Source organism: Pelobates fuscus, chromosome 7 (genome assembly GCF_036172605.1).
Source record: "Pelobates fuscus isolate aPelFus1 chromosome 7, aPelFus1.pri, whole genome shotgun sequence".
Taxonomy (NCBI): Eukaryota; Metazoa; Chordata; class Amphibia; order Anura; family Pelobatidae; genus Pelobates; species Pelobates fuscus.
This window is the reverse complement of record NC_086323.1, coordinates 108,655,729-108,678,310: the sequence shown is the minus strand read 5'-3', so window position 1 is coordinate 108,678,310 and position 22,582 is coordinate 108,655,729. Positions and strand designations below refer to the sequence as shown.

At 39.2% G+C, this 22,582-nt stretch overlaps 1 protein-coding gene across 2 annotated transcripts; it reads right to left on the bottom strand.

Moving 5' to 3' along the window:
• Window positions 1-782: 782 nt before the first annotated feature.
• On the bottom strand, window positions 783-20,883 carry DDX17 (DEAD-box helicase 17). 2 transcript variants are annotated; one of them, XM_063426377.1, is made up of 14 exons: window positions 20,624-20,883; window positions 19,768-19,791; window positions 16,184-16,319; window positions 12,040-12,136; window positions 11,777-11,910; window positions 10,926-10,991; window positions 10,066-10,207; window positions 8,917-9,077; window positions 8,505-8,677; window positions 7,924-8,034; window positions 7,774-7,835; window positions 6,181-6,240; window positions 2,383-2,613; window positions 783-2,074 (listed from the first exon to the last, which is right to left on the bottom strand). In XM_063426377.1, exons 1-14 carry the CDS (start codon window positions 20,656-20,658, stop codon window positions 1,656-1,658), a joined length of 1,851 nt encoding a protein of 616 aa, XP_063282447.1. In that variant the 5' UTR covers window positions 20,659-20,883; the 3' UTR covers window positions 783-1,655. The 2 variants fall into 2 exon arrangements, with proteins under 2 accessions (XP_063282447.1, XP_063282448.1); XM_063426378.1 differs by lacking the exons at window positions 783-2,074; window positions 2,383-2,613 and adding an exon at window positions 2,969-4,698.
• Window positions 20,884-22,582: the final 1,699 nt, after the last annotated feature.

Below are 22,582 nucleotides of genomic sequence, written 5' to 3'. Positions count from 1 at the left end.
ATCAGGACCACTAGGGTATAGTTTAGTAATCCAGATGTGCAACATCTGGCTGACATCAGCAGCTGTGGTGCTTGGCCATATTGTTGTAGCATGGCATAATAATACATATTTATATTCCCAACTCTATATTGTTAAAGTTTGGAATACATAGATGGGTATAATAGTAATTGTTTTAAATAATGTGATAACTCTAATGACAGGTTCAGCTAAAATCTAAGAGCCACCAAAGCAACAAATATTTAATGAAAAGGGATGTATTTGCTTTAGCAGTTATACACTTCCCTTCTGTCCAGCCTTGCCATTCTTAGATGCACACAAGTGTTACACTAATATTACACAACCTTTCCGATTTCACTCTTCTGTAATGTGATTGACCCAGCTTATTATACTTTCAATAAAAGTAGAATTCTTCCGTGCAACACCAACACAATGGCTTTGCTGCAAGCATATATGTGGCATTACAGTGACATAAGTCACTGTTATGAGGGTAGTCCTGGTCATAGGCTCCTTTAGCTCAGTCCTATGCAAAAAGGTCTATTCTAACAAACAAAAGAAAAAAAATGAACAAAAGCATTCAAAACCCTTTCCAAAATTATGCTTACGCAAAAACAGAAAATGTTTACGCGTCTGGTGTGTGTAGTTAAATATTCAGTATGCCTGAACAAAACAAAAACACTGAGTTTTTTGTGTGTGATTTCTTGCTTTGACATTGAGAATTGATAACTTCCTCAATAAGCAATTCCATAATATGAGATGAGGAAAGAAAAAAAATCAGCCTGGTATTTACTTTAAAATGGTTTATTTGTATTTACAAAAACAAGGCAATCAATACCAAAACTACAATTTACAAAAACAAAAAAAAGAGAGAGAAAGGGGTGGGCAGAAACAAGATACATGCCAAAACTGTAACATAAATCAAGGTAACCTGAAAATTACCTGTTTCTGCAATGGAATCTTTAAGTCCTGAGTAAAAGGGTTAGTGTATTGAAGGGAGGGGGAAAAAAAACTATAAAAAAAAATATCGTATGTGACAATGCCACATAGTTTGAGATCAACTCACTGAATTAAGTGAACGAACTCTTAAGATCCACAACCCCTTTATTATTCCCAGAGTTTAGAAAGATGATGGGGGAGAAAATAAATGTCTGTTTGGCAGTGACTCACAGCAGTCCAATGCTCCATTGTTACACAGCTGCAGGGGCTGCCCAATGATAGCGTAAAATGTACAACACAAAATGATAAATACTGACCATTTCAGAATTTAGAGCAGCTAAAAACCTATACTGTGCTTTAATTTTACCTACCTGGAGCAGAAAAAAAAAAAACCCTGAAAAGATAAAAATAAGGAAAGTAAAAATAAGGGGTGGGTGGAGGTTTATGTGAGTGCATATATATATATATCTATATGAGCATATGTAAATATAGTTATATATACACACACACACAGATTTCAGCAGTCTACCAGCTACGGTCACCACCAACACAAACAGGCATTTCCTAGTTTTAGTTATATGGAAAAGAATTGACTTCAGAATATTCAGTTTCAAATGTTTCAGCTTTCCAGAATACAAAAATGAGGGAGCACAGGATTTGAACATTAAAAAAATAACAAACTCTTTCAAAGTAAAGTTTGGTCCGAAGGAAAACTAAAAGGATCACTTGCGAGTAGGAGGGGGAGGTGGTGGAGGCGGAGGTGGGTACTGGTAGTTGGGAGCCTGATTCATATAGTTTAGTAAGCCGGGTGTACCGGGCGGGGCGAACTGCTGGGACATCAGCGGCTGTGGTGCTTGCCCATATGTTGTGGCACCATAGCTGCTGGCTGCCCCTGCTGTGAAGGCGCCCTGCCCGTAGCCATATTGGCTGGGTTGGAAGTTAGAGCTCTGGTTTGCGTAGGAGTAATTCTGCCTGCCCTGGTCTCTACCAGACCCATTGCTCGTTACACCACCATCACGATTGCCGTTTCTTCCATCACGTCTTCCACCATCTTTACCACGCATTCTTCGGTCACATTCTTCCTGATACATCATGTTGGGATTGTTACTTGTAGGAATACTGCGATATCTGGAGCGGCCACCTAGCATGATTAATAAAGATTTTTAAATGATTAAAAGTTGAAAAGGAGCACATGTTAATCAACTGAACAGACAGGACAACGAAACACTGATACATCCTATGCTGTGGCACCGTTAAAATCCTGTTATATAAAACTGCTTAGAGGTAATGTTAAAAGGACATATCACTAAACTTGGCATTGCTGAGGTATTTGTCCAGATCAGTCAGCTTTAAAAAAAAATACTGAGTATCAAGGGAGATTAGAAATCGCACTCCATTACAGATGAATTTAGTGCTGTAAATAAATCTTTATTAATCATGGATACATACCACCACCACCACCACGGTGATCCACTAGCTGCATGAGCTTAGGGTTAATGGTTTGACGAGCTTCTTCTAACACTTTGACCAGTTCACGTGCCTGTTTGAGGTTGCCAGGGGTGAAGAAAGTGTATGCAGTACCCTTGTTTGTGCTGCGGGCTGTACGGCCAATGCGGTGCACATAGTCCTCTGAGCTGTTAGGGTAGTCATAGTTTATGACGAACTTGATATCTTCCACATCTAAAGATTGACCAAGAAAATTGACGTGTAGGGAAAAGCCACGCCAGGACAGTGAAAGGTAGAAAAATGTTAGTAGGAAATTTAACAATAATATTTGATTCTCACAAAAAAATTACTTATTTAACCTAGTGAAAAGAGCTAACCTACACCTGGGTATTGAATTCTGCATTTAATTAAAAAATTATTAAGTAAGGAGCTGAGAGTTAAAATACAACTTAACAGCAGATTTTTGGGATCAAAAGACATTATCTCCAACTCTAGGAAGAGCAGTGATTGAAAGACAAAAACATACTATGATGTGACTGCCAAACTACTATGCCCAGCATGAACATACCAAAGCTCTGCTTAGGTAACCTTATAGTTTGGTTATTGAGCTACAGTAAATTGGAAATTCCAATTTCCTAGGTTAACACAGCAATATTTTAGTTTTACTAAAGGCCTTATAGAGGTTATGCAATATTGCATCATTAATAAACTATAACTTATGGGAGCTTTACAGTCACTCAGCTAACTGGTTGCACTCAGGACTTGGGAGATAAAAAAATCTTGATAGCTTTCCAAAACTGCTTCTCCTGGAGATGACCAAATACTTTTAAAAGGAAAGGTTTTCATATAGTCAATACTACTTTATGAAATTATTTTTAAAATGGGAATATTCCCAAAAGATACTTTAATGTTACACCACAAGAAAACATTTCCTCTAAAAGTACATAAATAAATATATAAACACACTGAGGAATCTTCATCATCTAAGAATATTTTAACACAGTTGGGCCAATCACTACCTTTGGCAAATTCTTACTGCCCTAGGTGTAGTAAAGAACTGTATAATTTGCATAATAAATAACAATTACAAACTTCATGAAAAGTTACGATCAAGCAACTTAGTGGGATTGGTCCTCAGGAGAGCTGGTGTCCGGACCGATGCACACTCCCACCGCGAGGTGGGGAACCTGGAGTCGCCAATCCCGTCTTTTGGTACTTAGCGGTGTCACCGCCTTCATCCTTGGACACGGGACCACCCGAGCGGGGAGCATGCATCAGTGGTCCAGGCGCAGCAAGAGGTCCCAACACATGCTCTGACTTGGCTAGATGCGTCTGTGGAGCAGCTCATTGCCCCTAGTATGCTGGCAAGTGGCAGAGAGCAACCTGTTAATAGTTGAAGAGAGAACCCATACTCCAACACTCACCGTCAGATATCAATGTTTAGAAAAGCTGAGAGGGTAATAACTCATCGCATGAGATGGGCAAATCAATAGAAATATGGGGGCTGTATACAAGAGGGTGTCTGTTTCTTATTACAAGTAGGTCACTTGGTCGAAGGTTATCTTGTATTTGGAAAATGTATTAAGTGGTGAAGAAAAGAGAAGGGGAGGGGGGAGTGGCAACCACAAGTATAAAGAACAGAATATATTGATGGTGTTTTTAAGGGTCACGTGGCTTCCCTAACAAGGTGCTAAATTAGTAGTAGCTTTGTCCAGGGGTTAAGTGCCAGCAGGACATAGCAGGTTTCAAAAATGCTCATGTTCTTACAGTCTCCATAACAGAACATTCAATAGCACCACCTCCAAAAACCCTGCATTTGTAGGCAGGGAAGAAGGAATTAGGTATAGATTTGGAAATGAAAGAGGAAGCCACAAGAGTCTGATGATTAGCAGAAGAGACTAATACTCTGCTTCGACAGCCAAGAAACTTCCCAAAGTCTTCCATGGCTTGGGACTTTCCCACAGCTGCTCAGCAGATGGTCTAGTGGGAAGCACCGGTGTGATCTCCCTTCTAGAAAGGTGGTCCGTCTATTCAATAGGGTCAGGCAACTTCAAACCCACACCAGCATCCAAAGGGGAACGGGGTGTAGCCCCAGCTCAGTATTCAGGGTTGAATGACCATATTTCACACCCCACATTTTGTAGAGTGAGGAACATAAGGAGCTGGGAGTTGCAGATCCAAAAACTGCCTCTTCAGTACAAGACCTTTGCGAGGGAAGAGTATAAGAAGCCAGCACCCTTTACGGGGGCTGCTTCCAGCGTTCATTCCCCTCTATTTTCGACAGGCCACTGGCCCTGTACTGAGAGAGATCTGCAGCTTCTGTCAAAAAAAATAAATGAAATGATTTAATATTGCAAATAATCTTAAAGTTAAAGCCCTACAGTGAGCAGACAAATACTTTAAACGTAGTGGAAACTTACCTGGCTGTTAACTAACACAGTGATCTAAATGTCATGCACATTATCTACAAAAATATAATTACTTACAAATACACACACAGGTTACATCTACATACTGTAAGTCTGATGTGACTAGGAATGTAGATATCACTAACCACTAGTGAACCACCTTTCCATTGGGGAGAAGGAGACCAGGAAGTTTTTGATAAGTTCTAAAACATCTTGTGTACATAAATCAATTGTTAATTTACACAAGGAGCAAGCCTCAAATATCCCAGGGTAAGTGGGCAATAAAATGTACAGCCAAGCAACATCACATCCTCTCAAAAGAAGGAATAAAAATGGAGGAATTGTGAGTAACAAGAAACAGACTGGAACTTTTACAAAAATAAACACATAATGTGTGTCAGTAGGACATAATCTGTGGTTTTAAAGTCATGTGAAATGAAGTACTCTTATGAGTTGATGAGATATATTTTAACTGAGGTTGCATATAGTCACAATAATAAACCCACATTTAACATGGGGAGGGAAGAAGGTATATATAGATTTAAATATCACTCCCACTTAATATAAATGTACTAATCTTTGGTTATAACTCTACTATTTTGCATATAAATTACCCTATAACGTCTAGATAACAATGTTGCAAATAAATCAACCACAGAGGTAAAGTGACATGATTCATACTGAAACAGATAATCTGGAACTTTAGGAGCTACAATGTGTTAAACATGTGGGGAGGTCTCCACTGAACATCAAGAAACAGGTAAACATTACAATCTTATAAATCATAGTTATTCAACTGCTGGGATTAAATTAGTCTCTCAATGTAAATGTATTTAAAGCAAAAATAAGTTTATATTACTATAGAGGTTTTTATGCTCAAAAGTCATATGTCATAGCTACTAACTGGGAGTAAAGTATACTTAAATTTATACAACCAGACTTTCTTTATGATTCTCAAGTCCAAAAAACTGTTTTAGGAGGAAATAAATATATGGGGTATACTGCACATATTCTTTAGAAAGCATGATAGATATAATTTGACAACATAAATAATTATTGGGCAATATATCTTGGCAAGTTAACCAAAAACACATTGAGGAACAAAAATGGCTAAGCAGGAAGTAGTCCCAAAATATAGTGTTTTGTTTTTGTGCAGATGTGTTAATATTATGTGTATGCCTTGTAGCCATAAAAATGTACAATGAAGTTTGGGTTAGGATTAATATTTACATTAAAATCATGTTGCTCACATCTTCTGGTATTGAAGAACATAAAATCATATGGACTTGTATTTAGCAGCACATTGAGTTGAGCTGTCTTGATATCGAAGGAAAGTACTGTTGGAGAAAAAGTGTAACCTATTAAGAGACATTTGTCCCATAAAATTACAAACCTAGACCTCGAGAAGCAACATCTGTGGCAATGAGGATTGGTGCCTTTCCAGACCGAAATTCTGAAATGGAAGAGAGATGGAGAGAAGAAGAGAAAACGGTTAAAATGTACATGAAGCCATTTTAAAATGAGCTATATTATGTGGTACCAGTGTTATTGAAAACCTGAACTGAATTAGACAGCTATGAAATAGACTTTTGCTTCATACAGCAAAATGGCTGAATTGATGATATTTTGACACAAAGTTCAACTTTTTATTAAAAAAGATTCCCCTCCACCCTTTACAGAATACTCCTAAAGTTTGCACCTGCCCCTCCAACCCTGCTCGGTTGGTGCCGGGAGTTGAGGGAGGGAAATGGCACTTTGAATAACAAAATATTGCTAGCTAATCTATCAAAAGCTAGCGTGCAAAAAAACAGACCTGAACCACCTCAAGCTATTCCCATGGTAGCTATAGATACAAGATCCTTCATAAAGTTAGTTAGCTAGAGACGTGCTTAAAAGCCATATAGCTAATGGAAGAACATAATGTTAAGTCCTAATGCTGTCGAGAATGATAGAAGCTTGAGGTGCCCTCGAAGGCACGGGGGTGGTAGTGTAGCACAGCTATCAGTGCAGTATTACCCTTACATAGACCTTTCTATTCATCAGAGCAGTGGTTCAGGTCTATTTTTTGCACGCTAGCGTTTGATATATTAGCTAGCAACCGAGCCACATGCACTGCTTCATAGGTAACCACAGCCATATATATATTGTCTTGCCTGCTAGTAACAGGGGTGGTAGTCCCAGTTTAGCTATACCATATGTCTGACACAGATGCAAGGTGACTATATAATATAGACTCTTTTAAGCTATGATTTAATCACCTGGGTTACCCTCCCCTTGCTTTCTGCATCATTTCAGTCCCAGGCGTTAATGCATGCGGCACAAAGTCTTAACCTATGCCTGCCACCAAAGGAATTAGCTGATATTGTATCTTACCCCTTGCCATCGCTACCACCATTCGAATCTACACGATTATAATTATCACAGAGTGTATATCGCTAAAGGCTGTGAGTTGCTGCGCTTGTATGTCATAACAGGTATATCTTACCGATCCGAGTAGCAGTTGCTATTCAGAGCCACATCATGTTTGAGCAGTATATCTGGCACAGATGTGTGCTTATTTATATACTTAACATACTGGTGATAGATTTCATTTGATTTATTAGGCATCAGTTCCTACTAGGTAACAATCATTTATCTAGATTTATTACTTTCATATTTAGGATTTTTTAGAGATATATATACACACAAACACTTTTTTATTTTTCCCTTTGCTTTGTGGGTAATTACACATTTTGGTTGTACACAGAAAATAGGGTATTTGCCATCTGGCAATTTTTACATTCTTGTATTATTAAAGTATTTTTTTATTTTCCATATTAGATATCGAGATTGATTACTTGTACCTGTATATTTGTTATTCTTTCCAGCTCCCCTAAATTTGGTACACCACTTCACTCTCTTTATACAAGTAGATAAGGCTTTACAAGTGAAACAAAAATAATAATTTCCAAGAAAAGACTTCAGTTTAGATTCAAGTTTAACTCACCATTCAAAACCCAATCACGTTCCTGCTGACTTTTGTCACCATGGATGCACATCGCAGGCCACCTTAAGTTAAATACAAATTTATTTTGTGAACCATATGAAGACTGATGGCAAAACAAAAGTAATGCCTAAAAACATGACTTTCACTCACCCGTCTCGTCTCATTCTTCGAGTCAAATCATCACAACGACGTTTTGTTTCTACAAATATAATTGTTTTATTCTCCTTTTCAGCCATTATTTCTTCCATCAGTTGGATTAGCCTAATTTGGGGAATTAAAGATGGAACAAAAAACACGAAACGGATGTTACCACATTTCACTTATTTCTGTACAAATTCAAAGGGTGAATTACCCATAAATTGCATGTTGCCAACATTACTTGTTAGAAAAATGGGACCAATTAAATACAAGTGTGATTGGATGTTCATGTGTCACACTGCAACATTGCATATCTTGATTACCTCCAAAACAGTCAACAGTATACAGGTACTCATTAAGTCTTCAACAGTAAACAAGGGGGAAAAAAAATACCCCTTAGTGCTTAACATACTTTTTTTGCTCCAGCTCTGCTAGTATCGATTAGTTATCCAATGTTATAGGATAATCATATGCAGGAAGCTTTTAAAAATAAAAGTTAAGCTAGACAATAATGCAATTCTTTATTACTTATAAGACAATATAATATGTTAAGATCAATGTAAATAGAGCATGAATATGAAAGAGACACCTACTTGTGATCTTTCTCACTTTCCTGGCACACATCTACAATTTGAAGGATGTTGTGATTTGCAGAAAGCTCTAAATTTCCTACATTAATCTGTACATAGTCTCGAAGGAAGTCTTCCGCTAACTGACGTACTTCTTTTGGCCATGTTGCACTCCACATAAGTGTTTGTCTGTCAGGCTAAAGAAGAAAAAAAAATTCCTAGTAAAAAAAAAAGTAAATAACCACCGCATTTTGCCCATACAGTATACAAAACACAAGGTGCTTGGTTTTGTCAACCAAACACCCAAGAGGAACTGCACCCAAAAATTCCGCACACCATATACACTACAATATAAGCTGCAGTGTTCACAGTGTTTGGAATGTGCATACCAAGTTCTACAACAAATCTGTAAAGCATTACAGATCTAACTTCATACCCTGATTTGGTCCACAATTTTGCGAATTTGTGGTTCAAAGCCCATGTCAAGCATTCTATCAGCTTCATCCAGTACAAGATAAGTACACCGCCTAAGGTTGGTCTTCCCAGCTTCAAGGAAGTCAATGAGTCTTCCAGGAGTTGCAATGCAGATTTCAACACCTTTAAGAAACAGAGAACTCATATTTGCAGGCATTTTAATGATCTTTAAGTCACATAAACATACCAGTTAGGGTCTATGAAATAAATAGACAGATAGAACAGTAATTTAGGTGTGGTTTAAAGTTAAAGAGACACTATAGGCACCGAATCAACTTTAGTTTAAAGTGGAACAGTCACCCTCTGGGGACTTTGCTGAATTCGCAAAGACTCCCAACATGACATCGCCACTAGAGCCTAGTGGCCAGAGAGAGGGTAGGAACTGTGCCCTGAATCTTCAGAAAAATCAGATGATACTCTGTCTCTGTATATCTCCTGACTGTAAAATTCCAACACAGTCATAATGAGTATTTCATAAAGTGGAGGGAATATATTATGTCCATTCATTCTCACTGCTTTATTCTCTGCAAAAAAACAAGAGTCAAATGCACACATTAAAACTTCCTGCAGGATGATCCAGAAAGGGAGGTTCCTTGTTTAAAATGAAGACTACCTTTTAAAATAAACCTCAGCTGTGCCCGGATATTCTTTTTTTCATGTGCTTAATTCTCTGTCATTTAGGAGTCAAATCACTTTTATTTCTGTTTATACAGCCTAACCACACTACACCGGAATGTGAAACATTCAGCCTGCATGAAGAAAATGCAATCAGATGTTAACTTTCTTTATTTGTAAATTCAAATGCTGTCACACAGAACACTCCTGCAGGCTCTAGAATACTATTAACAGAGCAGGAGATTCTAAATTAAACGGACTGTGCAATAAACAAAGTTTAAACATCAGATCTCTCTTGTTTAGTTTTTAAGAAGGCTATGCAAGTCACAAGCAGGGAGGTGTGACTAGGGTTGCATACACCTCCTAAATGGCAGAGAAATGAGCAGAGAGACTGCAGGAGCATGATATATACACCAAAACTTCTTCAGTAAGTTAAAGTTGATTTGGGTCCTATAGTGTCCTTTTAAAAACTAACAAAAATTAAAATCTCTAGTACCTCTCTCCAAATCTCGAATTTGAGGTCCCTTGGGAGCACCACCATAGATACAGGTACTTTTTAATCTGGAGGTCTTTCCATAGTCATCTGCCACTTGTTGTACTTGCTGTGCCAACTCTCTAGTTGGAGCCAAAACGAGACACTGAAAGAAAGAGACAGCAAATTTTAATTATTTACTTCCATATGTTTGCATAATTGAGAGAAAAGAAAAGAAAAAAAAGAGACATTTCTTTTTTAAATCTGTCCAGGTTGCTGACTTCGTACTAATCATCCACGCCATAGGCATTAAGCCATGCATGGATTCAAATTACCTCAAAATATTTACACAATATATCAAGAATGCGTTAGAAATATGTTCACATGTTCATATTCTGGTAATTTCCTATCTGAAAAATTTGACCAGACAGTCAATGTGAGATGAGAGAAGTTAAAGACAGAGTCCGTCATTAAAGGAGCCAAGCACCACAACCACTATAGCCAGTTATAGAATTTACAGTGGCAGGAGTGTATATATATATATAGGAATAGATCAACAACTTAATTGGGTCCCCCTGTTCACCCTTCTTTCCATATTCTCCTACAAACAGAATCCCAATGGATGACGTAGGAGGTGGTGAACAAGCCAACCAACCCACAGCTAATATCAGGTAAGTGAATAAAAGGGTTATTAAACCTTTTACAGCACGGGGGCTGAGGAACACAGTGCTAGGAATACATCTTTCTCAGAGGAGACATACGGATTCTACTTTGAGAGGGCACAAGTGAGGTATAGTGGCTAAGGTGCTTGAAAAGTGTTCCTTTAACAGCAAACACTACAGCCAAATTAGAAAGTTAGAAAAACAAATACATTGTACACTCACAATTGGCCCATCTCCACGCTCCAAGTATGGCTGATGATTGATGTGCACCATGGCAGGCAAGAGATACTGTAAGGGAGGAGATGAAACAGGTTACAAAGTGAAAATATTTATCAGCAAAACAAGCTGCCTTCACATGTATTCTAGAGAAGGTTGTCAGGTGCAATACAAGCCATTTACTACCTAACCATTAAAATTATCTACTACTGTATTCAACTGTAGAGGATAAAGGGAATGGGAAAAAAACCTAAACCACCAAAAATTACCTGAGTGCATTCTTCCTAAAGCAACTCTGTTCAGTGCTGGGGTCTTTGCATAATTTGGCACGGGAAAGCAATGGGAGGGTAGCGTGTGGCAAATCAAATTGTTTTCTGAGACCATCTGATAAGAAGAGAGGTTTATTCTGCTACATCACAGAAGTGCCTCTAGTGGCTGTAGTCTGACAGCCACGAGAGGCAGATTACTCTTGCAAAATAAACACTGCTGTTCCTGCAAAAACCGCAGTGTTTACAGTTGCAGGGTTAAAATGGAAGACACCGGGAAAACACAACACTTCATTGAGATGAAGTGGTCTCGGCACCTGTTGTGTTCCTTTAAAGTGTTGAACCATTTTAAAAATTGTTTAACACATAAATTGCTCTCTGGACACCCATCTGCACTGATCGTTTTCTTCTCTGTTTGACCACCATACTGAGCAGATAAGAAAAGCATTGGGTGCTGGTGATTGGTTGGGTGTGGCAATATATAGGCGTCTCCAAGACTATCACTCAAAATATTCTTAATGGGATATACAGGAATAGATTTGTGTTGTTAGTAGGCACAAACCGCTTAAAAGACTATGTATAAAGACTTACTGCCAGCGTCTTGCCAGATCCAGTCTGGGCAATGCCCACCATATCCCGACCACTTAGAGCAAGTGGGAATCCCTGGCACTGGATGGGTGTAGGTTCCTTAAAACGCTGATCCAAAAGAACATCCATAACATACTCTACAATTCAAACAAAGATGCTTCTTAGCTTTTTCTCTACACTAAACAGGATTAAAAAACTCAATAAGGAGATAACAAATCGATTAGTATTCATAAACATATGATTATTCAATACAAAATGCGACTCACGTGGGAAGTTAGCTTGATGGAAAGCATAGATAGGTTTGGGGCAATTACTTCCTCTTGAAGTTATTTCCTTCTTCCTCCTCAATTCCTCTACATCATGCTAGAAAACAAAAATATATCATTATGTTGCATACACACGCTAGTTCATACATCACAGGTAAAAAGGTGAAAATGTTATTTCTGCTTTCTTCTGTCTGAGTTTTTCATAACGCATGACTTGGCTTGCAATGAGGTTTCAGAGGTTAAGGAAGTTTTTAGTGTTTTTGCCAATGATATACGGCAGGTTGCTTCCACACTGTCATTCTCTGAAGTTCTGCCTGTGCATAACACTCAGAATGACAGGCGGATGCGTATTAGAGACTTTAACTTGTGGCTTGGTGAATGGTGTCGGGAGCAAGGATTTGGCTTTATTGCTCATGGTAGCTCTGTTTGGAATGGAAATAAACTGTACAAAAAAGATGGTTTGCATCTTTCTCAAAAGGGAACAAATGTTCTCAGTGAGCAGTTCAGAGGTTTTGCTAAGATGTATTTAAACTAGGAGGGGGGGGGGGGCAAAAGGGTGATAAAACATCAATCCAATTGTCCCCCAAAACAAGGACAGAAGGTGCCTGTAGCAAGTGTGTTAAAAAATGATAAGCTTAGAGTCATGTCTACAAATGCTCGCAGTTTAGGGAATAAGATCCATGAACTTGTGGCAATAATGGCAACTGATAGTGTAGATTTAGTCGCTGTTACGGAGACATGGTATAATGAAAAAAATGACTGGGACATAGCAATACCAGGGTACTCTTTATATAGAAAAGACAGGGAAGGCAAGAACGGGGGAGGGGTGGCCCTGTATGTGAAGGATAGCATAAAATCTAGCCTAATAAAGGTTAGTGAGACGAACATAGAGTCCATTTGGGTTACGTTAGAATTTGGTAATCACACAGTAATTCGTGTAGGTGTGATTTATAGGCCCCCAGGACAAATTGAAGAGTTAGATAATCTACAAGTTGAAGAAATAGCTAAAATGACAATGAAGGGGGAAGTTATCACCATGGGTGACTTTAATCTTCCTGATGTGAATTGGAAAACAAAAATAGCTACCTGTGCCAGAAGCACACATATTCTAAACTCCCTACTGGGATTGTCTCTAAAACAAGTCGTTGAGGAGCCAACTCGTAAAGAGGCCATACTAGATTTAGTGTTAACAAATGGAGATTTGGTATCAGATATTACTGTAGGTGAAAGTTTAGGATCCAGTGATCATCAGTCAGTGTGGTTTAATATAAGAACAGTGACTGAGTCACACCACACAAAAACAAAAGTTTTAGACTTTAGAAAAACAGACTTTTCTAAAATTAGAATATGTGTAAAGGAGTCATTATCAGACTGGAGCAACTTAAATGGAGTCCAAAAGAAATGGGATTATTTAAAAGCTGCACTGCTGAAGGCAACAGAAAATTGCATTAGGTTTGTCAGTAAAAGCAAAAAATTCAAGAAACCACTGTGGTACTCCGCAGATGTGGCCAAAATAGTAAAAAAACAAAAAGTTAGCATTTAGTAATTATAAAAAAACCCAGAGTGAGGAAGACAGAATGACCTATAAGATTAGGCAGAAAGAGGCTAAGCAAGTTATAAGAGCTTCCAAATCACACACAGAAGAGAAAATAGCACAGTCAGTAAAAAAGGGGGACAAAACTTTTTTTAGATACATAAATGAGAAAAGAAAAGTAAAACAAGGATTAGTTAGATTAAAAACAAAAGAAGGAAGGTATGTAGATGAGGATAAAGGTCTAGCTGACTGCCTCAATGAATATTTTTGTTCGGTATTTACAGCTGAAAATGAAGGAAAGGGACCTCTGTTAAAAAAAAGGATAAATGAGTCATTTATTACACGTGAGTTTACAGAGGAAGAGGTTCTATTTCAACTGTCAAAAGTAAAGACAAATAAGTCAATGGGACCTGATGGAATACACCCAAAGCTATTAAAAGAGCTTAGTGGTGTACTAGCAAAACCATTAACAGATTTATTTAACCAATCATTGTTAACAGGAGTAGTCCCAGAAGATTGGAAGTTAGCGAATGTTGTGCCCATTCACAAGAAAGGTAATAGGGAGGAGTCGGGCAACTATAGGCCAGTAAGCCTTACTTCAGTAGTGGGGAAAGTGATGGAAACCATGTTAAAGGATAGGATTGTTGAACATCTAAAAACACATGGATTTCAAGATCAGAGACAACATGGGTTTACTTCAGGGAGATCATGCCAAACTAATCTTATTGATTTTTTTGATTGGGTAACTAAAATTATAGATCAGGGTGGTGCAGTAGACATTGCTTACCTAGATTTCAGTAAGGCTTTTGACACTGTTGCACATAGAAGGCTTATCAATAAACTGCAATCTTTAAGTTTGGATTCCAATATTGTTGAATGGGTAAGGCAGTGGCTTACTTACAGGCAACAGAGGGTTGTAGTCAATGGAGTATATTCGAAGCTTGGGCTTGTCACCAGTGGGGTACCTCAGGGATCTGTACTTGGACCCATTCTCTTTAATATTTTTATTAGTGATATTGCAGAAGGTCTTGATGGTAAGGTGTGTCTTTTTGCGGATGATACTAAGATATGTAACAGGGTTGATGTTCCAGGAGGGATAAGCCAAATGGCAAATGATTTAGGTAAACTAGAAAAATAGTCAGAGTTGTGGCAACTGACATTTAATGTGGATAAGTGCAATATAATGCATCTTGGACGTAAAAACCCAAGGGCAGAGTACAGAATATTTGATAGAGTCCTAACCTCAACATCTGAGGAAAGGGATTTGGGGGTGATTATTTCTGAGGACTTAAAGGTAGGCAGACATTGTAATAGAGCAGCAGGAAATGCTAGCAGAATGCTTGGTTGTATAGGGAGAGGTATTAGCAGTAGAAAGAGGGAAGTGCTCATGCCATTGTACAGAACACTGGTGAGACCTCACTTGGAGTATTGTACGCAGTACTGGAGACCGTATCTCCAGAAGGATATTGAAACATTAGAGAGAGTTCAAAGAAGGGCTACTAAACTGGTTCATGGATTGCAGGATAAAACTTACCAGGAAAGGTTAAAGGATCTTAACATGTATAGCTTGGAGGAAAGACGAGACAGGGGGGATATGATAGAAACATTTAAATACATAAAGGGAATCAACACAGTAAAGGAGGAGACTATATTTAAAAGAAGAAAAACTACCACAACCAGAGGACAGTCTAAAATTAGAGGGACAAAGGTTTAAAAATAATATCAGGAAGTATTACTTTACTGAGAGGGTAGTGGATGCATGGAATAGCCTTCCAGCTGAAGTGGTAGAGGTTAACACAGTAAAGGAGTTTAAGCATGCGTGGGATAGGCATAAGGCTATCCTAACTATAAGATAATGCAAGGGACTAATGAAAGTATTTAGAAAACTGGGCAGACTAGATGGGTCGAATGGTTCTTATCTGCCGTCACATTCTATGTTTCTATCTATACATTTCATCAGAAACTACAGCAAAGCTTCCTTAAAGTTCTAGTTCAGCTACCAGTTTACAGAAGTAGAAAGCTGACAGCTTAGAACTTCTAGAAAAACATAACCTGGCCAAAATCAGTCTGTGCAGAGAGGTTTGGAATCTGCTACTCAGCAAACCTCCCTTGTACAAATAGGCCAGATTTATAGGTGATTGAAATACAGGTGCATGTTTCTACTCTCCACAAAGAGTTACACAGCCATTTTCTGATTTGCATACCAAACTTTTTAAATGCTGGTTTAAGCATATCGACAATTTGGATTATATAGTCAAGAATTAAAGGTTCCCGATTAGCAAAGCTAATTAATGGAGTAGACAGAGCTAAAAGTTGATATAAAGGTCTACTGATTTTAAATACATATTCTGCATGTATAAAGCAGGCATTATAACATATGACTCACTATCTTAGAGAGAGTCGTCCCTTTAACATAAAATTAAAAAGGACTAGTCCTCGTTTGTTTTTGTTTTTTAACAATTTAGTAGCTAAATTCTAATTGAATTTAAGCACACATACACTACTTCTGAGCTCTTTGTTAGCATAGAAAAAAAATTTCTTAATAGGTAACATAGGCTATCAGAAGAACAGTCCAGAAAAGCAAACAGGTAAATGCCCATCCTTACTTACCGGCGCCATGCGTGCTACCTCCGGGTGCTCTGTATAAAAATTCTTCTCAAATTTTGGAAGCTCATTTAGATCCCATCGTTTCTTGCGGAGTTTTTCTCCTGGATTCCCAAACTTTGGAAATCGAGATCCACCAGCACTAAACCCACAACAAATAAAAAGCTATATAAAAATAGATATCCAAAATGTTGAGGGCACAATAATAAACTAAAGCATAAGTCACTGCAAACAAACGGCTTATCATTAGGCTTTGGAACATTATTGAGTGTATGCTCATTGAGAAGCAACTCAGTAACTACTTTGTGAGAGAGATATGTATGTATGTACCCCTCCATTGCAGCACATATTTTATTTAATTTACATTTTTAATCACCATAATCCCTCCCTTTTTACTGCAACAAAAAATTATGACAACATTTTCTCAAATTAGCCTACCACTTTTAGCCAGTCAAGGTCATCCAGCTTCGAGGAAATTGCCACTGATAATTATGAAGATAATTCAGCATTATCAATACAAATGAAATGAGATCAGCACCTCGGCACCAGGGAAGAGCCCCAGTTTGCATCAAAGCACTTGTTAAAGGGTCACAATAGTCAACAAAACTTTAGCTTAATGAAGCAGATTTGGTGTACAGATCATGCATCTTCAGTCTTGCTGCTCAATTCCTTGCCATTTAGGAGATGAATCACTTTGTTTATGCAGCCCTAGCCACACCTACCTGCACGTGACTTTCACTATCTTCCTACACACTTCCTGTAAAGAATCATCTAATGTTTACAATTCCTTTACTGCAAATTCCATTTAATTGAGATTTTTTTTTTAAATCTCTTGCTCTGTTAATAAGCTAACTAGACCCTGCAGGAGTCTCCTGTATTTAATTAAAGTTCAGTTTACAGAGCAGGAGATAAAAATGTTTAAATTAAATTACATCTAATTGGAAATGAAACCATTTTGTTTTCATGCAGGCTGTGTCAGTCACAGCTAGGGGAGGTGTGGGAAGTCCTGAATTAACAAAAACAAAAGTGATTTAGCCTAAATGGCAGTGAATTGAGCAGTAAAACCTCAGAGGCATGATTTAAACACAAAAACTGCTTTATTAAGCTCAGATTGTTTTGGTGACTATAGGATCCCTTTAACCCCTTAAGGACCGCGGACGTATGAGGTACGTCCAGCAAAAAAACAGTTCTGCAGGATCGCGGACGTACCTCATACGTCCGCGGTAAATTTGAGCGCTGGAAGCAATTGTGAACGCTTCCAGCCTCGCTAAGGGTATTACACGATGCCTCGATATCGAGGCATCGTGGAATAACCCCCACTCTATCGGGCACCCGAGTGATCGCTCCCCCCAGAGTGATCACTTCCGGGTTGCCGCACGTGGAAACTGGTAGTGTAGTCAAGAGCATCGGAAGCCATCAGGCAAGCTTCTGATGCTCTGCCTGTACGGAGTGCCTTGAGGGGTCGAGTTAAAAAAAAAAATTAACCCCTACCCTCCCTCCCCATGTACTTACCGATCGCCAACGTGCCCCTGCTGGCGATCGGTCTTCTTCTGAGGGGGACTGTCTGGGCTCAGCCCAGACAGTTCCCACTCTGCAATTTAAGACCCGCATGTAAAAGAGCGGGAGATGTTGCTGAACACATATTAGGGTGTTCTTTGTCAGTAACACAAAACAGGAACTGAGAATTCATGCCTAAAGTACAATGTAAGTGAAAAATAACAAAAAAAAATGATTACCCAAAAGTTTAACAACGACTGGTGGTAGACTTAGTGCATGGCAAGTGTTAAATACCACCATTTGAAATACCCTAGGGCAGGCATAGGCAAGCTTCGGCACTCCAGATGTTTTGGACTACACCTCCCATAATGCTTTTTCAGCATTATGGGTGTAAGAGCATTATGGGGGATGTAGTCCACAACATCTGGAGTGCCGAAGGTTGCCTATCCCTGCCCTAGGGTATATGGTTAGATGGGGTGAATTTTATTGGCCAGCTTTGAAAATGTCCCAAATAGGATATGGGTGCAGGATGACCAGCTGTGAAAATTCCAAGTTGGAAAACTAGAATGTGAACCCTCCAAATATGGTCTTTTGGTCCCCAAAGAGCCCAACACACCTATACATGGGTGGTATTACTGTACTCAAGGGATGTTGCTGAACACATATTGGTGTGTTTTTTGGCAGTAACCCTTAAATTTCTCTGTACATGTATTCTTAAAAAAATCACCAATAATTTTTACATTTGGCATAGATTGGTGGTAAAATGATTGCATTAAAATAGTCAAAATACCCCAAGTTCAATACCTTAGGTTGTCTTCTTTTAAAAAATATATACATGTGAAGGGTTATTCCTGACAGATATTAGTGTTACAATGTAACTTGCGTTAATTTCTAAAAAAAAAAAAAATGGTTTGGAAATAGCAAAGTGCTACTTGTACTTATAGCCCTATAACTTTCCAAAAAAAGCTAAGAACATGTTAACTTTGGGCATTTCTAACCTCAGGACAAAATTTAGAAGCTACTTAGCATTGGTGTTTTTTGGCGATTGCAGATGCGCAACAGATTTTGGGGGTCAAAAGTAGAAAAAGTGTGGGTTTTTTTAACTTTTTTTCCCATCATATTTTATAAAAAAAAATTATAGTAAATTATATGATATGATGAAAATAATGGTATCTTTAGAAAGACCATTAAATGGCGAGAAAAACAGTATAGAATATGTGTGGGTACAGTAAATGAGTAAGAGGAAAATTACAGCTAAACACAAATACCGCAGAAATGTAAAAAGAGCCCTGGTCCTTAACGATAAGAAAATTTTAAAAACGGTCTGGTCACTAAGGGGTTAAAATAAACGACTTCCCTTCCACCATATAGTGTTTTAGGCCTCTTAACCTGCCAACACTCTTGCATGTAAAAGGTCAAATATGTAACAGAATTAAAAACAAAAACAAAGTTGTAATTTTAGGAAGTTAAAAATGACAGTTACAGTATGATATACATGAAACTCTCTCTTTTAAAGTTACAGCATTAACTGTCCCAAAATCAATGAGAAATGCACTAAATGGCAGTGCATGGAATGCCACAGGGAAAGGACAATATAACATCCCACAGACCAGTATCATTTCTCAAGGGGGGACTTGCAAGACTTAAGTTAAAGGACCACTCTAGGCACCCAGACCACTTTAGCTTAATGAAGTGGTCTGGGTGCCAGGTCCAGCTAGGGTTAACCCATTTTTTTTATAAACATAGCAGTTTCAGAGAAACTGCTATGTTTATTAATGGGTTAAGCCTTCCCCCAAATCCTCTAGTGGCTGTCTCATTGACAGCCGCTAGAGGCGCTTGCGTGATTCTCACTGTGAAAATCACAGTGAGAGCACGCAAGCGTCCATAGGAAAGCATTGTAAATGCTTTCCTATGCGACCGGCTGAATACGCGCGCAGCTCTTGCCGACACTTGCCGACACTTTTAATGGGAAATTGGTATGGTGGTACCTTCAATTTAAGATTTGGTTTCTTTATGCAGCATTTATACAAACAAGTGCTTTGGCTTGGACGGACGGACACACACTTTATAAAAATAAATAAATGAGTACTTACTTATTAAATGTGGACCCATGAAATCTAATAGAAGAAGAAGGAAAAAAATGCATTACTTAAGACCGCAATGATTTTACAAACAGCCCTATCTGCAGAAAAGCTTACTGGATAGTAACCATCGCTTAGAATTGCCAGAGCCATATCATATTTTCCTGGATAATTACTGTACAAGAAAAATGATGTGGCATATGCCGCTGCAGACGGTGTTTCTTAGTAAATGGAAAGTGTAGGCACCCCAACCATTACAGCCCACTCTAGTGGTTATGGAGCCCAGAGACCCATTTCGTTGTCCCGAAGTAAGGAAATCAAACTGAGAAAGTTACACAAACTGATATGGCTAAAGAGGGATAGCTGAAAAACTGAAATATCTCGGGGCACCACTTAAGCGACAATATCTCGCAAGTAGTGAGGCCTTTTAATGGTGGAGAGAACCTCTGGCACCATAACCACTACAGTGGCTTGTAGTTGTTATGGTGCTTAGAGCACCTTCTTAAGACCTTTTATTTCTTCTCAGCAATACTGTATAAATGAGGGGGCAGGTCTATACTCTAGTGGAAAACAAGGTGGAGGTGGCAACTCTGAAATTGATACAGAAGCTGGCAACTAAGATGAAATGGGAAACAATACAATAATAAAATAAACCAGGCCTTAAATGGCAAATCTACTCTACTGAAGGGCCAGGTTATTGTGTAAAATTATAGATCACATTCCCCTTTAATTCCTGTCACCAAATGCTACACTATGCAATACATACCAAGGTGACCCATTTTAAATTATTTTTTTACTCAGTGAACGCGATGAACACATGGTTTTCCTCACGATTCCCACATTTCTGATAATATATTTGTGTTCTCACCCGCCTCGGTCGCGATCCATGAAACTTCCCCTCATCTCGTCGCTGTTTAGGCGATAATACACCTATGGAAATGTATGTTCAGTGACACAACAGGCTACCAAATCGCTATTTCTGGGTGCCGGAGACTCTAAGGTCCGATTTGATATTTAAAGTAAACTTTTGCCTGTAGAAGACTGGTAAGTATTTCACTAAAACGCAGAGATACTGACCAGCAAACTACGACAAAGCTCCAGCACAAAATGGCCGCCGTCCCCCTTGTCTTTGATATGTAGCTTAAAATGGCGTCATACGCAATTTCCGCAGACTAAAGCCCCTTCGGCAAAACATACGAAGCCCCGCCCACAGGTGTAAAGTTCTTCCAGAATTGCCGTATACCTCACAGCGACGTCAGAATGCCGTATGTTCAGTTATGCAATTTGTTCTAAAAGTCTGTCCGCCTTTTGTGTTCATGTAAATGTATTGTTTACTGGTTCACGTAGTGTCACTGTATATGGTAATTATAGGTAAAGAAAACAAAATAAATTACACTGTATTTAATTGCAATACATGGAATATACAAGTTAGATACTATTTTATTTGTCAAACAAATTAGCTATAAAATATTAAAATATACATAAACTCCCTACTGAACATACCACCATAAAACTCCAATAGCAAAAACACAAACAGTGCTAACATTTTACAGGGAAATGAGATGCATGAGATTGCATAACAAAATGCTTGTATATGTTGTTATTTAATGTCTCATATTTAATGCAATCAATTTCCATTTTGCGCAATTTTTTTTTTTTACCAAACACATCCTTAAAGTAACACTCCAAGAACCATAACCACTGCAGTGAGCTGTACTGGTTATGCTGCCAGGTGTGTCCCCTCCACTATACAGTCTGAGAGCTGGAGTCTCCTGCTAGGAGCTAACATTAGCTCTTATCAGTGATGTCCTGTAGTCCATGGCCAACTCGTTATCTGAGTGTCAGTTAAACGTTCTCAGTCAATAAGCTATTCCCAGGCTTAGTTAAAGAACCACTATAGGCACCCAGACCACTTCAGCTTAATGAAGTGGTCTGGGTGCCAGGTCCAGCTAGGTTTAACCCTTTTTCCTATAAACATAACAGTTTCAGAGAAACTGCTATGTTTATAATAGGGTTAATCCAGCCTCTAGCAGCTGTCTCATTGACAGCCGCTAGAGGGCCTCCGCGCTTCTCACTGTGAAATCACAGTGAGAAGACGCCAGCGTCCATAGGAAAGCATTGATAATGCTTTCCTATGAGACTGGCTGAATGCGCGCGCGGCTCTTGCTGAGGAGGAGGGGCACTATAGTGCAGGGGCGGGCTGGGCCGGGGGGGCAGGGAGGCAATTGCCCCCCAGGCCGCCCTAAGTAATTAGAAAAATGGCCACTGCAGGGCCAGTCCTGGGCGCCAGGAGGAGGGGGTGCCGCGCGGAGCAGGCTGATAGCCTGTCACAAGGAGCCCAGCAGGTGGCCAGCTGGCCACTTACGGTGCCCCAGTAGCAAGGCAGAGTAGGCACCTGCTTGTCCCAGATGGCAGGTGCCTACTCTGCAGCAATATACCGGCCGGGTGAGGAAGGAGGCATGCAGCAGCGAGGGAGCTCTGCTGATGATCTTCCTGCTCCCTCGCGCGCCCTCTCTGTTGATGTCGGGAGCCGGAATATGACGTCATTCCGGCCCCGCATCACTAAACTGCGCGAGGGAGCAGAGAGGAGCAGGAATATCACGGAGGAAGTCACTGGACCCCGGGGAAAGGACCCAGAGCACTCCTAAAGGTAGGAGCAACAAGAAATAAAATAAATTTGTGTGTGTGTGTCTGAAAGTAAGTGTGTGTGTGTGTGTCTGTAAGTGTGTGTGTGTGTGTGTCTGTAAGTGTGTGTGTGTGTCAGGAAGTGTAAGTGTGTGTGTGTGTGTGTGTGTCTGGAAGTGTGCGCGTGTGTGCGTGTGTCTGG

What these genes read in the sequence shown, in the direction of transcription:
- DDX17 (XM_063426377.1), bottom strand. Translation starts at nt 20,658, where the DNA reads ATGAGGGGAAGTTTCATGGATCGCGACCGAGGCGG. An exon ending in AATTCGAGATTTGGAGAGAG is followed by an intron (nt 9,078 to 10,065) that starts GTACTAGAGATT and finishes TGTTTCTTAAAG; the next exon opens with GTGTTGAAATCTGCATTGCA. An exon ending in AAATTGTGGACCAAATCAGG is followed by an intron (nt 8,678 to 8,916) that starts GTATGAAGTTAG and finishes TTTCTTCTTTAG; the next exon opens with CCTGACAGACAAACACTTAT.